Source organism: Protopterus annectens, chromosome 6.part1 (genome assembly GCF_019279795.1).
Source record: "Protopterus annectens isolate FY-2018-M chromosome 6.part1, PAN1.0, whole genome shotgun sequence".
Classification (NCBI taxonomy): Eukaryota; Metazoa; Chordata; order Ceratodontiformes; family Protopteridae; genus Protopterus; species Protopterus annectens.
Window position 1 is genome coordinate 336,761,057 of NC_056738.1, and position 15,306 is coordinate 336,776,362.

General features: G+C 44.2%; 1 protein-coding gene across 1 annotated transcript in view; it reads right to left on the minus strand.

Moving 5' to 3' along the window:
- Nucleotides 1-15,306, minus strand: part of MTA2 (metastasis associated 1 family member 2) — a 1,757,597-nt gene that overhangs the window by 1,626,066 nt on the left and 116,225 nt on the right. Inside the window, exon 6 of the mRNA XM_044075372.1 lies at nucleotides 11,950-11,963. Coding sequence (XP_043931307.1) covers nucleotides 11,950-11,963 — 14 coding nt within the window. The remainder of the gene's footprint in view (nucleotides 1-11,949; nucleotides 11,964-15,306) is intronic.

The following is a 15,306-nucleotide window of genomic DNA, read 5'->3' on the forward strand; positions in this document are numbered from 1 at the left end:
TTATGATTTTTTTTTCATATTTTGGTAAATAACTTTGCAAGGGAGCATCTGAATGTGCTAAGTAATACCTCATTTTGAAAAGATTATTTATAGTTCTAACATGGTAAAAGAATGGTACCTGTATGTTGCACTCATAGGCAGATATCAAAGTTTGTTTCTGACTTAGGTTATGGAAATTATGATTTTCATATTTTGGTAAATAACTTTGCAAGGGAGCATCTGAATGTGCCAAGTAATATCTCATTTTGAAAACAGTATTGCTGGTTCTAATATGGTAAAAGAATTGTGCCAGTATGTTTGACACATGTGCAGATATCAAAGTTTGTTTGAGACTTATGGTTATGGAAATTATGATTTTTTTCATATTTTGGTAAATAACTTTGAAAGGGAGCATCTGAATGTGCTAAGTAATACCTCATTTTGAAAAGATTATTTATAGTTCTAACATGGTAAAAGAATGGTACCTGTATGTTGTACTCATAGGCAGATATCAAAGTTTGTTTCCGACTTAGGTTATGGAAATTATGATTTTTTTCATATTTTGGTAAATAACTTTGCAAGGGAGCACCACATTGTGTGAAGTAATGCATCATTTTGAAGACAGTTTTACTCCTTACATCATGGTAAAGAACTGTGTCTAGGCACTGTACACACGTACAGATATCACAGTTTGTTTAGTCTTGTACAAATATGAAAATTATACATTTACAATACTTCTCATTATTATGCCCATATCTTTGCGAGGGAGCATGGTAATCACACAAATGATGCGTCATTTTGAAGCTGACATTCAGATGCACAACTTCTACACTGATATGTAGGCTCTGTCAGTTACAGGTGATGAGATATTATGCTTTGTTTATTTATCAATTATGAGAAATAATATACTAATCATATTTCTGTGAATATCTCATGAAAGGAGTGTCACACAGTTATGGTTAAAGTATCATTTTAAAGCTGACATTCATACTAACAAATTAAATTCAAATTGCATGGGTCTGCATGGTACATAGACCAAGATATTGTGCTTTGCTTTTCCAAAAAAATTAAAAAAATTGCACAACATCAGCATTCCTTGCCAAATTGTTCATTATGACTTTGATATGCACTATAAACATTTACACTGTTGGAAAGGTCAGTGCCTGCTGAACAACTTTCGCGTTTACATTTTTAGTGTAGCTCTTATAGTTAAAGAGTTATGAGCATTTGTTTTCTGTATAGTATTACAAATGGATTTTCTGAAAATGAGCTCAGGCTGCTCTGTTGTTCCTATGGTGGAATTCAGCAGGCAGCTTTTCCTGAGCTGCTCTGGAGTGAATGAGTTAACTGAAATCCCAGGGACTGCAGAAGAGACGCTACAATGTGGATGTGCCACTTGATCTCCTTGTTGCCTGGATCAACATGTCATCCAGGTAAGGGAATATCTGTACTCCCTTTGTCCTGTAATAAGTAAATCGCTGGGCCCAGACATTTTGTGAAAACTTTGGGTGCAGTGGAAATCCCAAATGGCAAGGCAGAAAATTGAAAGTGGGAAGAGCCCACCAAGAACCTCAGGTATTTCCTGTAAGTAGATTTTAAGGGGATGTGAAGATAAGCATCCTTTATATCTAATGTGGCCATAAACCCTTGTGGAAGCAGAAGAGGAAAGAGGGCTGGGTAGTGTCAACATCCTGAAGGTAAGAACCTTTAAGAATAGGTTGAGATGGGAAAGGTCTAGAATAGGTCTCCAGGGTCCATCCTGGAGTAGAACCTTTTTTCTTTTGTGATTGAGGGAACTGATTCGATGGTGCCCTGAGCCAGCAGAGTTTTCAGTACTGGTTGCATGAGGTGCAATTGTTCTGTTGGAGACTAAGGGGTGCCTTTTCGTTTTGGGAGGGAGAGCCACGACATGAAATAACCATTCCCTAGCTCCTTATTCCTGGGTGGCTCAAGGAAAAATACTCCTGAGTACCGTGGAACCAAAAGATGCTCTACCCCTGGATGTTAAATCCAATTTGTAATGAGTAATAAAAAAAAGTGTGAGAGGTAGCCCACGTAGCTGCTGCACAAATACTATCAAGTGGGACCCTGGCTTGAAAGGCTGCAGAGGTAGACCGAGATGGTACAGTTTTGTACCTACCATAAATGTAGATGTCTGATAGGTATGCATCTGCAGTCATCACTTATGGGGTTGTCCTGCCTCAGGCAGCCCTTCGGTCGGCCGGATTCCAAAGTCTGGGTCTGGCTTCGGCTGATGTCGCACTTTCCCCAACGTCAGAGCGTCTGGGGTATAAAAGCATCAGCCGACGCCTTCTTCCTCAGTTTTTCTTGCCCCAGATGCCAGGTGCCCTCTAGGAAGGCTAAATTTGGAAAAAAGCAATAAAATTCCAAACATTTGCAAAAATATATATACATGTATATACAAATACACCATAACAGATTCCCCCAGCTAGCTAATAGAGGGGTAAGCACCCTAGGAATACCACAGAGGGGAAGGAGGGAGGGTAAACCTGACTGCAGATGCATACCTATCGGACAATCTACATTTATGGTAGGTACAAAACTGTACTATGTCCTTCAACGATGCATCTGCAGTCATCACATATGGGTAGAATACCATAGCCAATCTGGGGGTGGAGGTACTAAGTAAAGGATGGTGTAGTTAAGATACCCTGCAGGACTGCTGTAGCAAAACCTGCTCTGGATCTGGAGTATAAAGGTAAATTGTAATGCTTGGCAAATGTATGCACGGAGCTCCATGTAGCAGCTTCTAAAATGTCTTTGGTAGCCACCCCTCTTAGGAAGGCTGTGGTGGTGGCTGTGGCTCTCGTGGAATGAGGTCTAATGTTAGCTGGCACAGTTTTTCCATGAAAGGAGTAACAAAAACGAATGCAATTTCCTATCCATTTTGAAATTGTCTGTTTGGAAATTGCTTTTCCTTGTACCCCAGCAGCATATGCTACAAACAACTGGTCAGTCTTTCTGTAACATTTAGTTCTGTCCAAGTAGTAGCACAGTTGTCTGTGTATGTCCAGGGTGTGCAGAAGTCTCTCCCCTTTATTTTGTGGTTGTGGGAAGAATGTAGGCAAGTGAATAGCTTGGTTCAAAGATACCCTGGATACCACCTTTGGCATGAAAGTAGGATTGGTCCTCAAAGTAACTCTGTCCTGATGAAAGATAAGAAATGGCTGCACTGCCATTAAAGCTTGTAGCTCAGATACTCTTCTTGCTGAGGTTATGGCCAGAAGGAAGGCAGTTTTCCAAGACAAAAACTGTAGATCTGCCGATGCTGCTGGTTCAAAGGGAGGAAGTGTTAGTTTTTCCAACATGAAATTCAGGTCCCAAGTAGGTAGAGGTGGTTTCCTTGGAGGATTAATGGTTTTGATTCCTCTTAGAAACTGTCTTAGGAGAGGATGAGAGAAGACAGGTGGATTAACATTGTATTCTGCTGAGATTGCTGAGGCATGTATCTTAATGGAAGAGTAAGACAGGCCATTGTGGGACAATTCTGCCAAATATTCCAGTATATGTGCCATGTTCATCACAGTCACATCTAGGCCCTTTGCTGTGTTCCAGGTGTGAAATCTTTTCCATTTTGCTGAATATGCCTTCCTTGTGGAAGGGCGGCGAGCTTCCATAATAATATCCTTCACTCTCTGGGATAGGTTATCCTGAGGAGGAGTCATGGTATTCTCCAGGCAGTTAGCTGCAAGGTTTTCAGGTTGGAGTGCAGAGTCCTGAAATTGTGCTGCGTCAGTAGGAGTGGGCATAGGGGTAGAGGCCACGGTTTAGTCTGTGACATGCTCTTTAACAGTGGGTACCAGTGCTGTCTTGGCCAGTTTGGAGCTATCAGAATTACTCTGGGCTGCTCTGTCCTGATTTCAGTAGGACCTTAGTCATTAATGGGAGAGGTGGGAAAGCATACACTGTTAGAGCTTTCCAGCTGAAAGAGAGAGCGTCCACTTTCCATGCTTGTGGGTGGTATGTCCTTGAGCAGAATTTCTTCAGTTGATGATTGAGGGGAGAAGCGAACATCTATTTCCGGCCTTCCCCATGATTGTGTGATGAGTAAGAAGATGTCTGGGTACAGCATCCATTCGTGTGCATCCATGGTAGTTCTGCTTAAGCTGTCTGCCAGTGTATTGTCTTTCCCTGGCACAAACTGGGACTGTAGCTGTATGTTGAGTTTCAAAGCAAGTTCCCATAGATTCATTGTCAGTCTGCAAAGAGGGTAGGAATGGGTGCCTCCTTGCTTGTTTATGTACCACATAACTGTGGTGTTGTCTGTCCTTATGAGCAGGTGGCCTTACTGAAGGAAAGGTTTGAATTCCTTGATTGTGTGTATCACTGCCAGCATTTCCTTTTGGTTTATGTGCATACGCAGCTCTCTTTGTGACCATAGCCCTTGGATACATCTGCCCTCCATGTGTGCTCCCCAACCTTGGTCTGAAGCGTCCGTGGTGATGGTTTGGTCGGCTCTTGGCTTGCTGAAGGGCAACCCGCTGTTCGACTGGCAGGCTTGAGCCCACCACAGAAATTCCATTTGAAGGCAAGGAATGAGTGGGATCAGAGTTTCTAAGCTGTGACTGTGCTGTGTCCATAAACTTCTTCGGTACCATTGTAATTTTCTCATATGCAGTCTTGCTTGCGGAATCAGAAGAATGCAAGATGCCATGTAACCCAGGGCCTGCAGGATTTTCCTTGCAGTCAGCTGAGTTTGTCTTGTCAGATTCTGGAAGTAAACTGGTAGTTGTTTTTGTTTTTCTTCTGTGAGAAATGCCATTTGGGTGGTTGCGTCCAGATCCGCACCCAGAAAAGTTATTCTTTGGGATGGAACCAGTCTTGATTTGTGGATGTTGACTGTATATCCCAAGGCCTGTAACAGGTGGATGGCATAGTCCAAGTCCTTTAACAAAGTTTGCTTGCTGTCCGCTTGTATTAGGCAGTCGTCCAGATATGGGTAAATTTGAATCCCCTGAAGTCTGCAGTGTGCAATTACTGATGCCAGGCATTTTGTGACTACTCTGGGCGCAGTAGATAAGCCAAAGGGTAATGCTGAGAATTGATAATGCTCTGACCCTGCAAGAAATCTGAGGTGTCTTCTGCAGCTTTGTCGAAGAGGGACATGCAGGTATGCCTCCTTGAGGTCTAGAGTCACCAGCCAAGACCCCTTGCCCAGCATGGGAAGGAGTTGCTGTAGAGTCAGCATTTTGAATTTTGGCACAATGAGGTAAGTATTCAGTGCAGACAAGTCGAGAATAGGCCTCCATTGATTTTCTTTTCTTGGAACAAGAAATAATCTAGAGTAAAATCCCTGGCCTTGTTCTGAAAGAGGTACCTTTTCTATGGCTTTCATTTGTATTAAGTTGGTAATTTGCTTCAAAGCCTCTGCCCTCTGATTTGGTGGCAGGTCTGGCATGCCTTTTCTTTTTGGCAATGAGTGGAAATGGAACCTGTATCCTTTGTCTATTATTTGCAGTGTCCATGTGTCCCTTGTAATACTGAGCCAATTTTTTGAGAATAAAGAAAGCTTTCCGCCCAAAGGTGCTTCTAATTGAGCCCTGGTCGGCAGAGTCAAAATAAAGTCATTGAGTCTGTCCTGGTGTAGCAGTTGTAGTTCCTGCACTACCTCTCTGGTTGGGAGGCTGCCACTGACTGCCTCTGTAGGAGCCTCTAGCTTGCCCTCTACCTCTGGCATGCCTATTCCTGCCTCTTTGAGATCTGTCTGAGTCCGGAAAGGACCAATTCTTAGTAGGCCAATTTCTGCTGAATCTTAGTGGTTGGACTAACTGTTGGCACAGATTTTGCCTTTTCTTCAAATTTCTTTAAAACCTCTTGAGCCGTGGAACCAAATAATTTTTACTTTTCCATAGGAGCATCCAAAAGCTTAGCTTTAACATGGTCTGGCAGAGATTGTTCCTTCAGCCAGGCATGCCTACGTATAACTGCACCTGTCATAGCCGATCTACATGAAGCTTCCAATGCATCATAACCACACTGCAAGAAATGGTTACTAACCTGCTGGGAGTTATGCACCAGATCCTGAAGGGATCTGCGATCAAGGGGTTCAAAGGACAGTTTCTTATGCAATTCATCTAGTAAATACTCTTGGTACTGTATCATATGAAATTGACAATTTAATGCCCTCATGGAAAGAGTTGCAGAAGTATACACTTTCTTACCCCATCTCTCTAATGCTCTGGACTCCCTTTAAGAAGGTAGAGGATTTCTAGCAGTGGCAGCTGCAACCCCTTTTGGGCCCTGGGAAATAGTTTCTGGATCAGCAGAGTAGGCCTTGTACAGGTGTAAATACGAGTCCGGGACCCTGTAGTACCTATCAGGTTTGGCAGGAGCCGGAGGGAGAGAGTCAGGGGCAGTACTAGCATCAGAGTACACATCATCAATGACATTCAAAACAGGAGGTATAGCTAAGGGTCTATGCTGAGGTAAATGTAAAAAGGTCCTTAATCTCTTTCTGGAATCAGAGAATTCCTGACCCTGCCATTGAAAATGTTCTCTCAGAGTGTAATGTCTCTCCAAAGGAAAACTCTTCAGGAGGGGAGGCCGAGGGAATGGATTCTTCAGCATCAGAATCCTCGTAGGCCGAATAAGCCTCCTCCTGGTGGTCTGAGAGCAGAACCATCCGTGGACTCATCTGAAGACTGGGGATCAGAGGGCTCAACCCTGGGCCTTTTGTCTGGAGGTGGTTGAGAGCCCCTGTCCGGATGAGGTTGGGAACCTCTAATGAGATCAGATCCTCTGCTAGGGTAAGAATCTGAGAGCTAGTAGAAGGTCTCAGAGGAAACCTTGGGAGGCAAAGCCTTAGTAAGTTTGGCAGCCTTAGCCCTAGAGAAAGCCTTAATGGACATGGAAGCAGGGGATATTGCTGCACCATGTGCAGGAGTAGACTTATCTAAAGGAATGGTGTCGGAAAGTTCCTGGACACCGGTTTCAGTAGGTAATTCAATGACCGACTCGGCCGGGGCCTCCAGGGCAGAGGTAGTTGGTTGTGTGGTTTCGGTAAGAGGAAGTACCAAGGACTCTCAGCCGAGACAGAGACACTCGCGGTAGGCCCGACCGAGGTTTCAGCCGAAACCGCGGTCCGCGTGTGTCAGTCCTCGTACTTCAGTTTTTTAACTAAATGCGAAGTCGGAGTCTCCGACGGCATCTTATAAGCAAAACTAGCCCCAAAAAATTCCTCTGCAAACTCCGACCGACGTCTAAGAGTTCGTCGGTTGAAGGAAGCACAGGCTGAACAGGCCGAGACGTCGTGGTCTGGGCCTAGGCAGGGGAGGCAGTAAGAGTGGAAATCCTTATGAGGTATTGGTTTCCCACAAGTTAAACAATTATTAACTTTATCTGACATCGGCTGAGGCAAGAAAGAGTCCCCAACGGGGTACTTAGCTTTTTCGAAGTCTTCTGTAGCTGAATTACAGGAGCTGGCCGACCGGCACTTGCGAACTGCTTCTGCTTCGGGCACCACGCGGCAAGAAAGACTGAGGAAGATGGCGTCGGCTGATGCTTTTATACCCCAGACGCTCTGACGTCGGGGAAAGTGCGACATCAGCCGAAGCCAGACCCAGACTTTGGAATCCGGCCGACCGAAGGGCTGCCTGAGGCAGGACAACCCATATGTGATGACTGCAGATGCATCCTTGAAGGACATCTGGTAGAATGAGCCTTGATATTAAAGAGTAAAGGTCTACCCTCAGAATTGTAAACATAAGCTATACAGCTAGAAATCCAATTAGAGAGTCACTTTGGAAACTGCTACGACCAAACTGGATTCGGGAAAGGAAATGAATAATTGATCTGATTTTCTGATGTCTTTAGTCCGGTGCAAATAAAAATGTAATGGTCTATGGATATCCAACTGGTGAAACCTGTACTCAGCTGCATTGGAGTGAGTTGGAAGGAAAACCTAAGTTCTATGGATTAATTCAAAGTGGCATGGGAGCAGACCTTGGGGACAAAGGAGGGATTAGTAAGAAGGGACACCCTGTCTTTGTGAAAAATCAGATAAGGCAGTTTAACAGACAAGGCTTGCAACTCTGACATCCGGTCTGGCTGACATGATAGCCACCAAAAATGTCTTACAAGACAAAAATTTCAAAGAAGATGAATGAGAAGGCTCAAAGGGCGGAGATGTTAATTTAGAAAACAAAAAAAATTAAATCCCATGAGGCCACAGGTTCTTGAACAGGTGGTCTTAAAGTAGCACCTTTAAGGAAGGTTTTGCACAGCTTATAAGACATCAAGTTAGAATCTGGAAAATCTAGATGAAAATTTTAAATCGCTGCCAACTGAACTCTGATAGTGGCAGCCGCAGATCCTTGGTGAAAAAGATCAGAAAGAAATTCCAAAACCACTGGAATGGAGGCAGTGTAGGGGGTCAACATGCATTTTCTTTGCCCAAAGAGAAAATCTTCTCCACTTACTGGAATACAGTATCCTAGTGGAAGGTTTATGAGAAAGCGCAAGGATAGGAGTCACGGAAGGCAAGAAGTTGTGAATCCTGACTAGGGATGGAACTGGAGGAGCCACGCTGTCAACTTGAGGGTGTGTAAGGAGGGATGAAGCGAACCTGACATACGAGTCAACAGATCTAGAACTCTGTCCAGAATCCAAGGATCGTCCAGGAGAAAAGGAAACCAAACCTGATGAGGCCAGTAAGGAGTAAAGAGGATCAGTTTGCTTTCTCAGATGTATCGCTTTCTGAATAACCTTGGGAATGAGAGGAGAGAGGAAAAGCATGCAGGAGACTCATAGGCCAATAGTGAACAAGTGCATCTCCCGGTGACTCCCCCGGACAGGGGATGAGAGAAAAGTAGCTGCTGCATTTGGCACTGATTGGGCTGGCAAAAAGATCGCAGCAAGGCTGTCCCCATCTGCGGAAAATCTGTTCCATTGTTTCCTGTTTCAGAGACAACTCATGAGGCATCAGGATCGCCCGGCTGAGCTCGTCAGCTATCACATTGGTCGTCCCTGGAATGTGCATTGCCATCAGAAAATGCTGGGAAAATATTGCCCATTTCCAAACTCGCAAAGCCTCTAGGCAGAGTGGATACGATCTGGTTCTGCCCTGTTTGTTGATATGCCATACTACTGACATGTTGTCTGACTGTATTGCAATAGTCCCCAGAGGAAGAAGGTTGTGAAGTGCTTGCAATGCCAGAAGCACAGCCCTCATCTCTAGAACGCGGATATGCAGGTGAGCCTCTTGATCTTGCCATATGCCTTGGACAGTCCTGCTTAAATAATGCCCCCACCACCCTATGTGAGGTATCCATGGTCACAGTGGCAACAAATTGGCGAGGAACAAATGAAGCGTCCATGGTCAGTTGATTGGGTAATGTCCACCAAAGGAGGTCCTTCTTCCAAGATTGTGTCAGCAGAATGTGATGGGATAATGGAAGGTGCTGAAAGGACCATTGGGAAGACAGAAGCCACTGCAGAATTCTCATGTGTAACCTGGCTAGTAGCACTAATAGTATGGTGGAAGCCATGGTCCCTAGGAGCCGCAGAATAATCTTGGCTTTGACCCTTTGTAAGGGGAGAAGACACTGAATTTGAAGAACCAGGTTCTGTGCCCTTTCGGCAGGAAGGCGAGCCACCACGTTTACCTTGCATCTCTTCGCCTATAAAAAAAAAGACTGAGGCCAATAAGGTAGAGTTTTCCCAATTTAGAGATATTCCCAGCTGGGCACAAACCTGAATTGCAGCATCCCTTTCTAAAGGAGTAGATGCATGGTGGGGGCGGGTCAGGTGCCAGTCATCCAAATACAGAAACACCTGGAATCCCTGACGTCTCAGGTGAGCTGTCACTACTGCCATACATTTGAGCACCCTGGGGGCTGTGGTGAGACCAAAGGGCAGAGTACAGAACTGGTAGTGACTGGCTCCCAGCCTGAAGCGTAGATGACTCCTCGAAGCCCTGTCCATTTCATCTTGGAGATCTATTGAGCACACTCAACTGTCTTTCCCCAACAACAGAGTATAGACTGCAGTGTTACCATCCAGAACTCATCCTTTACGGATTCTTTCAATCTTCTGAGGTCCAGAATGGACCTTCAGTCCCTTGTACGTTTTGGCACTAAAAAGAATCTGGAGTACGTTCCGGATCCAATTTGGTCTACTGGGACAGTTTGGATGACACTTTCTGACAGCAACGTGACCTCCACAGTTGCCTGATCCCTGTGATTGGGTGGAACATCTGGTATCTTCTTGGGAACAAAAGATGGAAGAGAAAAGGGTATGACAACCTCTGGTAATAATTCTTTGTACCCACTTGTCTTGAGTGATACTTAGCCAGGCTTCTGGATACAAAGAAATGAGACCCTTGACCGGCCCCAGAGAAGCACAGTCAGGCCCCACATCAGGAGCGCTGATAAGGCCGGACTCAAAAGGAATCGCAACCTCCCATGTTTTATGGACCACCCCTGCCTCTAGGGCAAAGTCTACCATTTCCTCCTCTGCCTCTGAAGGACGAGTCACCCTGTGCGCCTCCTGGAAAAACCTCTGGGACTTCTTGAACCACATCTTACCACCCCTCTAACCCTTAGGGTATGGCCTAGAGGGAACAGTAAAACATACTCCCATGGTAGTGTGCGTTTTTCCTTCTTGCTCGCACTGGGTGAGTGTGTGTCCTTTACCTTGGATCCAAACAATGATGAACCGAAGGAGGCGTTGGTAAAGGTGGACTTAAATGGTTCCGCAAAGTTACACAGATGCATCCAGGAATGACTCTAGGGAAATTCCTGAACCCGCTGCTCTACTCGCCCCATCAGCCGCATATGAAATAAGCCGCATGGAAGAGTTGACGATAGAGTTCAAGGTGGACAACTGGGCAGAAAACTCGTCAGGGACTCCCTCAGTACATGTACCTTGTAAAAAACGAGGTCTCCTAACTCTTTAAGGAGATCTCGCTGAAGCCTTGTAAAGTAAGGTAATTCGGCGATCTAAGGTTAAATGCCACTGAAGAAAAGATACACTTCGTGTATCTGACAGATGAACAGAAGTCATCTCAGCTAGCTCCTTCTTAGTGACCACTGCCACCACCATGGCATCTACAGGCACACCTTTAGATAAAAAGTCTTTTCCTGGATGGGGAGAAAGGAACATGTTCGGTCTCCTGGGGACTGGCTCCACGGCATCAGGAGTATCCCACACCTTTTGACTAACTAAATTCATCAGTTCATCGAAGGGTGGAGAAACCCAAGAGGCAGGAGGTTGAAAGCCGAAAGCCTTCAGGTACACAGACTGATCAGAAGGGGTGACAGTGGGCCAGCCGCACCTATATTTAAAGATCTCCAAGATGTCTATGAAGGAGACATCACAGGATGACTTGGGGGGACCATTCAGACTCCTCAAGGTCAGTGTCAGATGTCAAAGACTCATCCTGGGAGTAGACATGTTCCTCTTACAAGTCCTCTTCCGTGGGGGCTCCTCAGAAGGACATTCCGGGGAGGTCTCAGAAGAGTGGGGCCACCAGCCAGTGGCGGCTTAGGGTCTCTGCTGATGCTGGAGGGAGTAGGAGTTGAGACTGAAGTAGGTGCTTTAGGAGACAGACTATCGGGACAGCACACCATCTCGAATGCTGACCTCCCCCGCTCCGGGGAAACAGAGGATGCCATCGGCTCCGAGATAGAGTCTGAACTCACCCTAGCCGATGAATTGTGAGGAAGACTCTGAATCGAAGAAGTTCAGTTCCAAGCATTCCTGTCGGGGCGAACCAGAGAGCTTCAGGCCCCTAGACACTACAGATGGCACCGAAAGTGTCGGAGCAGAACACTGCTCCAAAAAAGCCACAAGGGGAGCTGGAGCCGAAGGTTCCACAAGTGGTACCAAGCACTCCATCTTCAAAAGACCAGCATGTCTTGGAGGAGGAATGATCACACTGGGTTGAACTGACCCCGACTGGGTCAGAGCCAACAATTTAGGCAAAGCAGACTACTTCAAAAGTCTCAGCACTACCCTCTCCACATCTTCTTCCAATAAACTCCTGGAAGACCTGGATGATATGGTAGGAGATCGGGATCTTTGAGGTATAGGAGACTTCAACAACAAGGAGGCCAGTAGAGGGTCCCATAGACTGGATCAGAGAAACAGTCTCAGCGGTCAGCTCTGAAATACTTGAAACCAACCCTGCAATAACAATACTGCTCTCAGTCGAGAAGCACAACCAACTCATCGACGTGGCAAATGAGATGGGCTTAAGGAATCCATCTGAATGTCATACCATCTCTTCTGGACCTCAGTCATTTCAGAGGATTCCCACTTGACATTTAGGAAAACTATCTCAAAGACGAAAGATTACTTCAAGTCCTCAGCTAGGGAGTCAGGATTAATTGATTCTTAATCAGGAGAGCCATTCCCCAGGGGGGTTACAGGATCTTGGAGGTATAAGATAAAGATTCCTCTGAGGAAGAATCTGAAAAGTCTTTATCTTCCCTATTACTAGGAAGTGAAGTCTGAGGCCTAGGGCTGAGGAGTGGTGGGGGAATGGTAGCACTCATAGGAGAGGTAGGCCGCAAGGCCATGAAGGCATTAAACAGCCTTTGGCTGAAAGCCTGCCAATCAGGCATGCTTTCAGAAGAGGGAGACATATGCTTTCTTTTTCCTTTTTAAGGGGATTAGCAGGCATCTGGAGGGGTCTTGAATCCAAAAACTACAAAGAACCGGAAGGATCTGATAGGCCTTCTGAAAACGCTGGCTCCCCCCAGTGGAGACTGACGTTGGTAAAGCCTCAGCAGACGTGCTCTCACTGTGGGAATCTGCGACATCCTTGCAGGTACCTGCTATATCCATTGCAGTGGATCCAGATCCTTCTACCAGGCCAAGGTTGGCTCATAGGCTAAGGATCTGACAGAGGCCCAGCGGAAGAGGTAGGCCGCAAGGTCTTGGCCTTCTTTTCTGGCAGTTCTGAAGGAACGGAGGAGCCCTCCATCCTTAATGCAATTTGCTTAAGGTGTTAGTTTTCCAAGTAAAGGTTTAAAGCATGCAAGCAGCTATTTAGAGTCTTGGGTACGATTGCCAAACAAAAGGAGCAGGCCTTGTAATCGTGCTACCATCCCAAGTAGAAAAGACACTGATCGTGGGGGACCTTGAGGGGAATCTGCCAGCCATACTTACACGTGCCCTTTCTGGATGACATGAACAGGCAATAAAAGTAAAAAAGACTGAACGGGTCCCCAACAGGGTACTTATCTTAATTCTTAGAATCAGACGTCAGCGATAGTAACACCTGGCGTATGAGAAGTTCTGAGGGCTGGTGAGTGCAGATGTCACTTTTATGGCACACGTTGCCCTCAGCCACATCAGACATCCTACGAATTTCAGAGGGACTGAAAACTTTTGTATACTGGCCTTACGTACGCGAGACAACAGTAAACCCATATGTAGACTACTGCAACACTGGAATAGGAGGACATCTGCTTTCCACTGTTTTTATTGCACAGTGGAGGAGAACTTAACACTCCCCATTCATAACAAAACAAAGCAATTAGATCAGTCATGGGTTTAAAGGCAACTGTCAACTCTTCTGACAAATTTACATAAGCAGCAACATAGTATTGAAATGCTAAGCTTTAAATATTATTTATAATAGTTTATACGTTAAGATAACTTAAATGTAGTATCAAAGATTTCTGTGACATGTACAGAAAAGTCAGAAAATATTTTTTTTCTTGCAAAGTATCAATATATTTACCATTTACAAGACCTCCACAGCCACCCACAGGCCAGAACTGCAAAAAGAGTCAGGTGGCAACCTTATCAAATAGGAGCACGGATACTGCTCATAAAAGTCTTATGCTTTTTTGTGACATCCTTCCATAAGGGATGCATATCTGGTACATGCAGATCCATTATAAGAGATTTCCACTGACTGACTAATCCTTACACTCTTAGATTGCAACCATAGCATACAACTTAATTTACTTCAGCATACATTTGCTATGTGCCCTTGCATTAAAAACACTAAGAAAAGGGAATCAGAAGTACTTAACTGAGTTTAAAAGCGCACACACACAAGTATGCTTTTGTACACATGTACTTTATACACATATACAGAAACTATATATATATATATATATATATATATATATATATATATATATATATACACACACACACATACATACATATATATTTATTACGTGTGTGTATGGGCATGCGCACTACATATGTGCATACAATGAATTATTTATAACAAACGTAGCACAGTTTAAGCATTACTAAAGTATACATTCTAGTCAATGTTGCTCAATGATTTACTTGGTCACTGTCTCACACAGACCAAGACTGCATGTGCAACACATAGCCAATGTCTTTATGTCAGTATTTTTTTTTTGTACTGCTTAAGTGCATTTAATAATTATCTTTGCCAATGTAGCCTAAGTTGTGGCTGAAAAGGGTCCTGGGACCAGATCACTTTCTTGGTTACCAAAATATAAACAAATATGAAATAAGAAAAAAGGAGGATGAACATGACAGAAATGACTGAGAAACTAGTAAAGCATATTTCGAGTCTGCATCATTCGCAAGAGAAAAATCCTCCCACTTAAGGCACTGGGCAGTAGCAGACAGACTAACTTTGGAGTCCTACTACTTGTCACTTGTAATGTACAGCAAGGATCATTTACTGCAGTGAGTTTTCACACCTGAGCATGTGTGAGAGGATTTCTCAAATCTTTTAGGACTACAAAAGACTCATCTTACAAAAACCTGTTTATCATCTACTTTCTTTTGCTGCAAATACTAATGCTAGCAGCTATTTATAGCATAGAACAAGCTCTGACAGACCCATAAATCAAGCTTAGTGAAGTAAATACAGAAGCAGCTCTGTTACAGGTGGTGTGTTTAGATGACAGTGCTTCACAGTCATGCCAATCAATATTAATGGCATGAGAAAACAGCACCATTTCCTTATGTCTATCGCAAGTCATATAAAGAAGACTTGAAATGTACTCTGGGAAGAAGGAATGAAAGCAAAAAAATAAGATTATGTTACCAAGGAAGGCCCCATCATCTGCCATTTTGAGAGAAACACATTAAAATAGTAAAACAAGCACTTGGGACTAATTTGGAGGCATTAAAATAGCTCAATAAGAAAGACAATGAAAAAATAAAATATGCGTTTTGAGTTCTTAGCTGGAATTTTCCTTTAAGTGAAATACTTGCAAGACAAGACGTCAGTTCAGATACTCAGAAGATTAAGTGCAGAAGTCAGTTCAAATGTCCAACAGTTCAGACATTCAGAGATTATAAGTCCAGAACAAAAAAGAAAGCAGTTTATCTTAGTTCTGCTATTACAAAAAAGAACAGTTT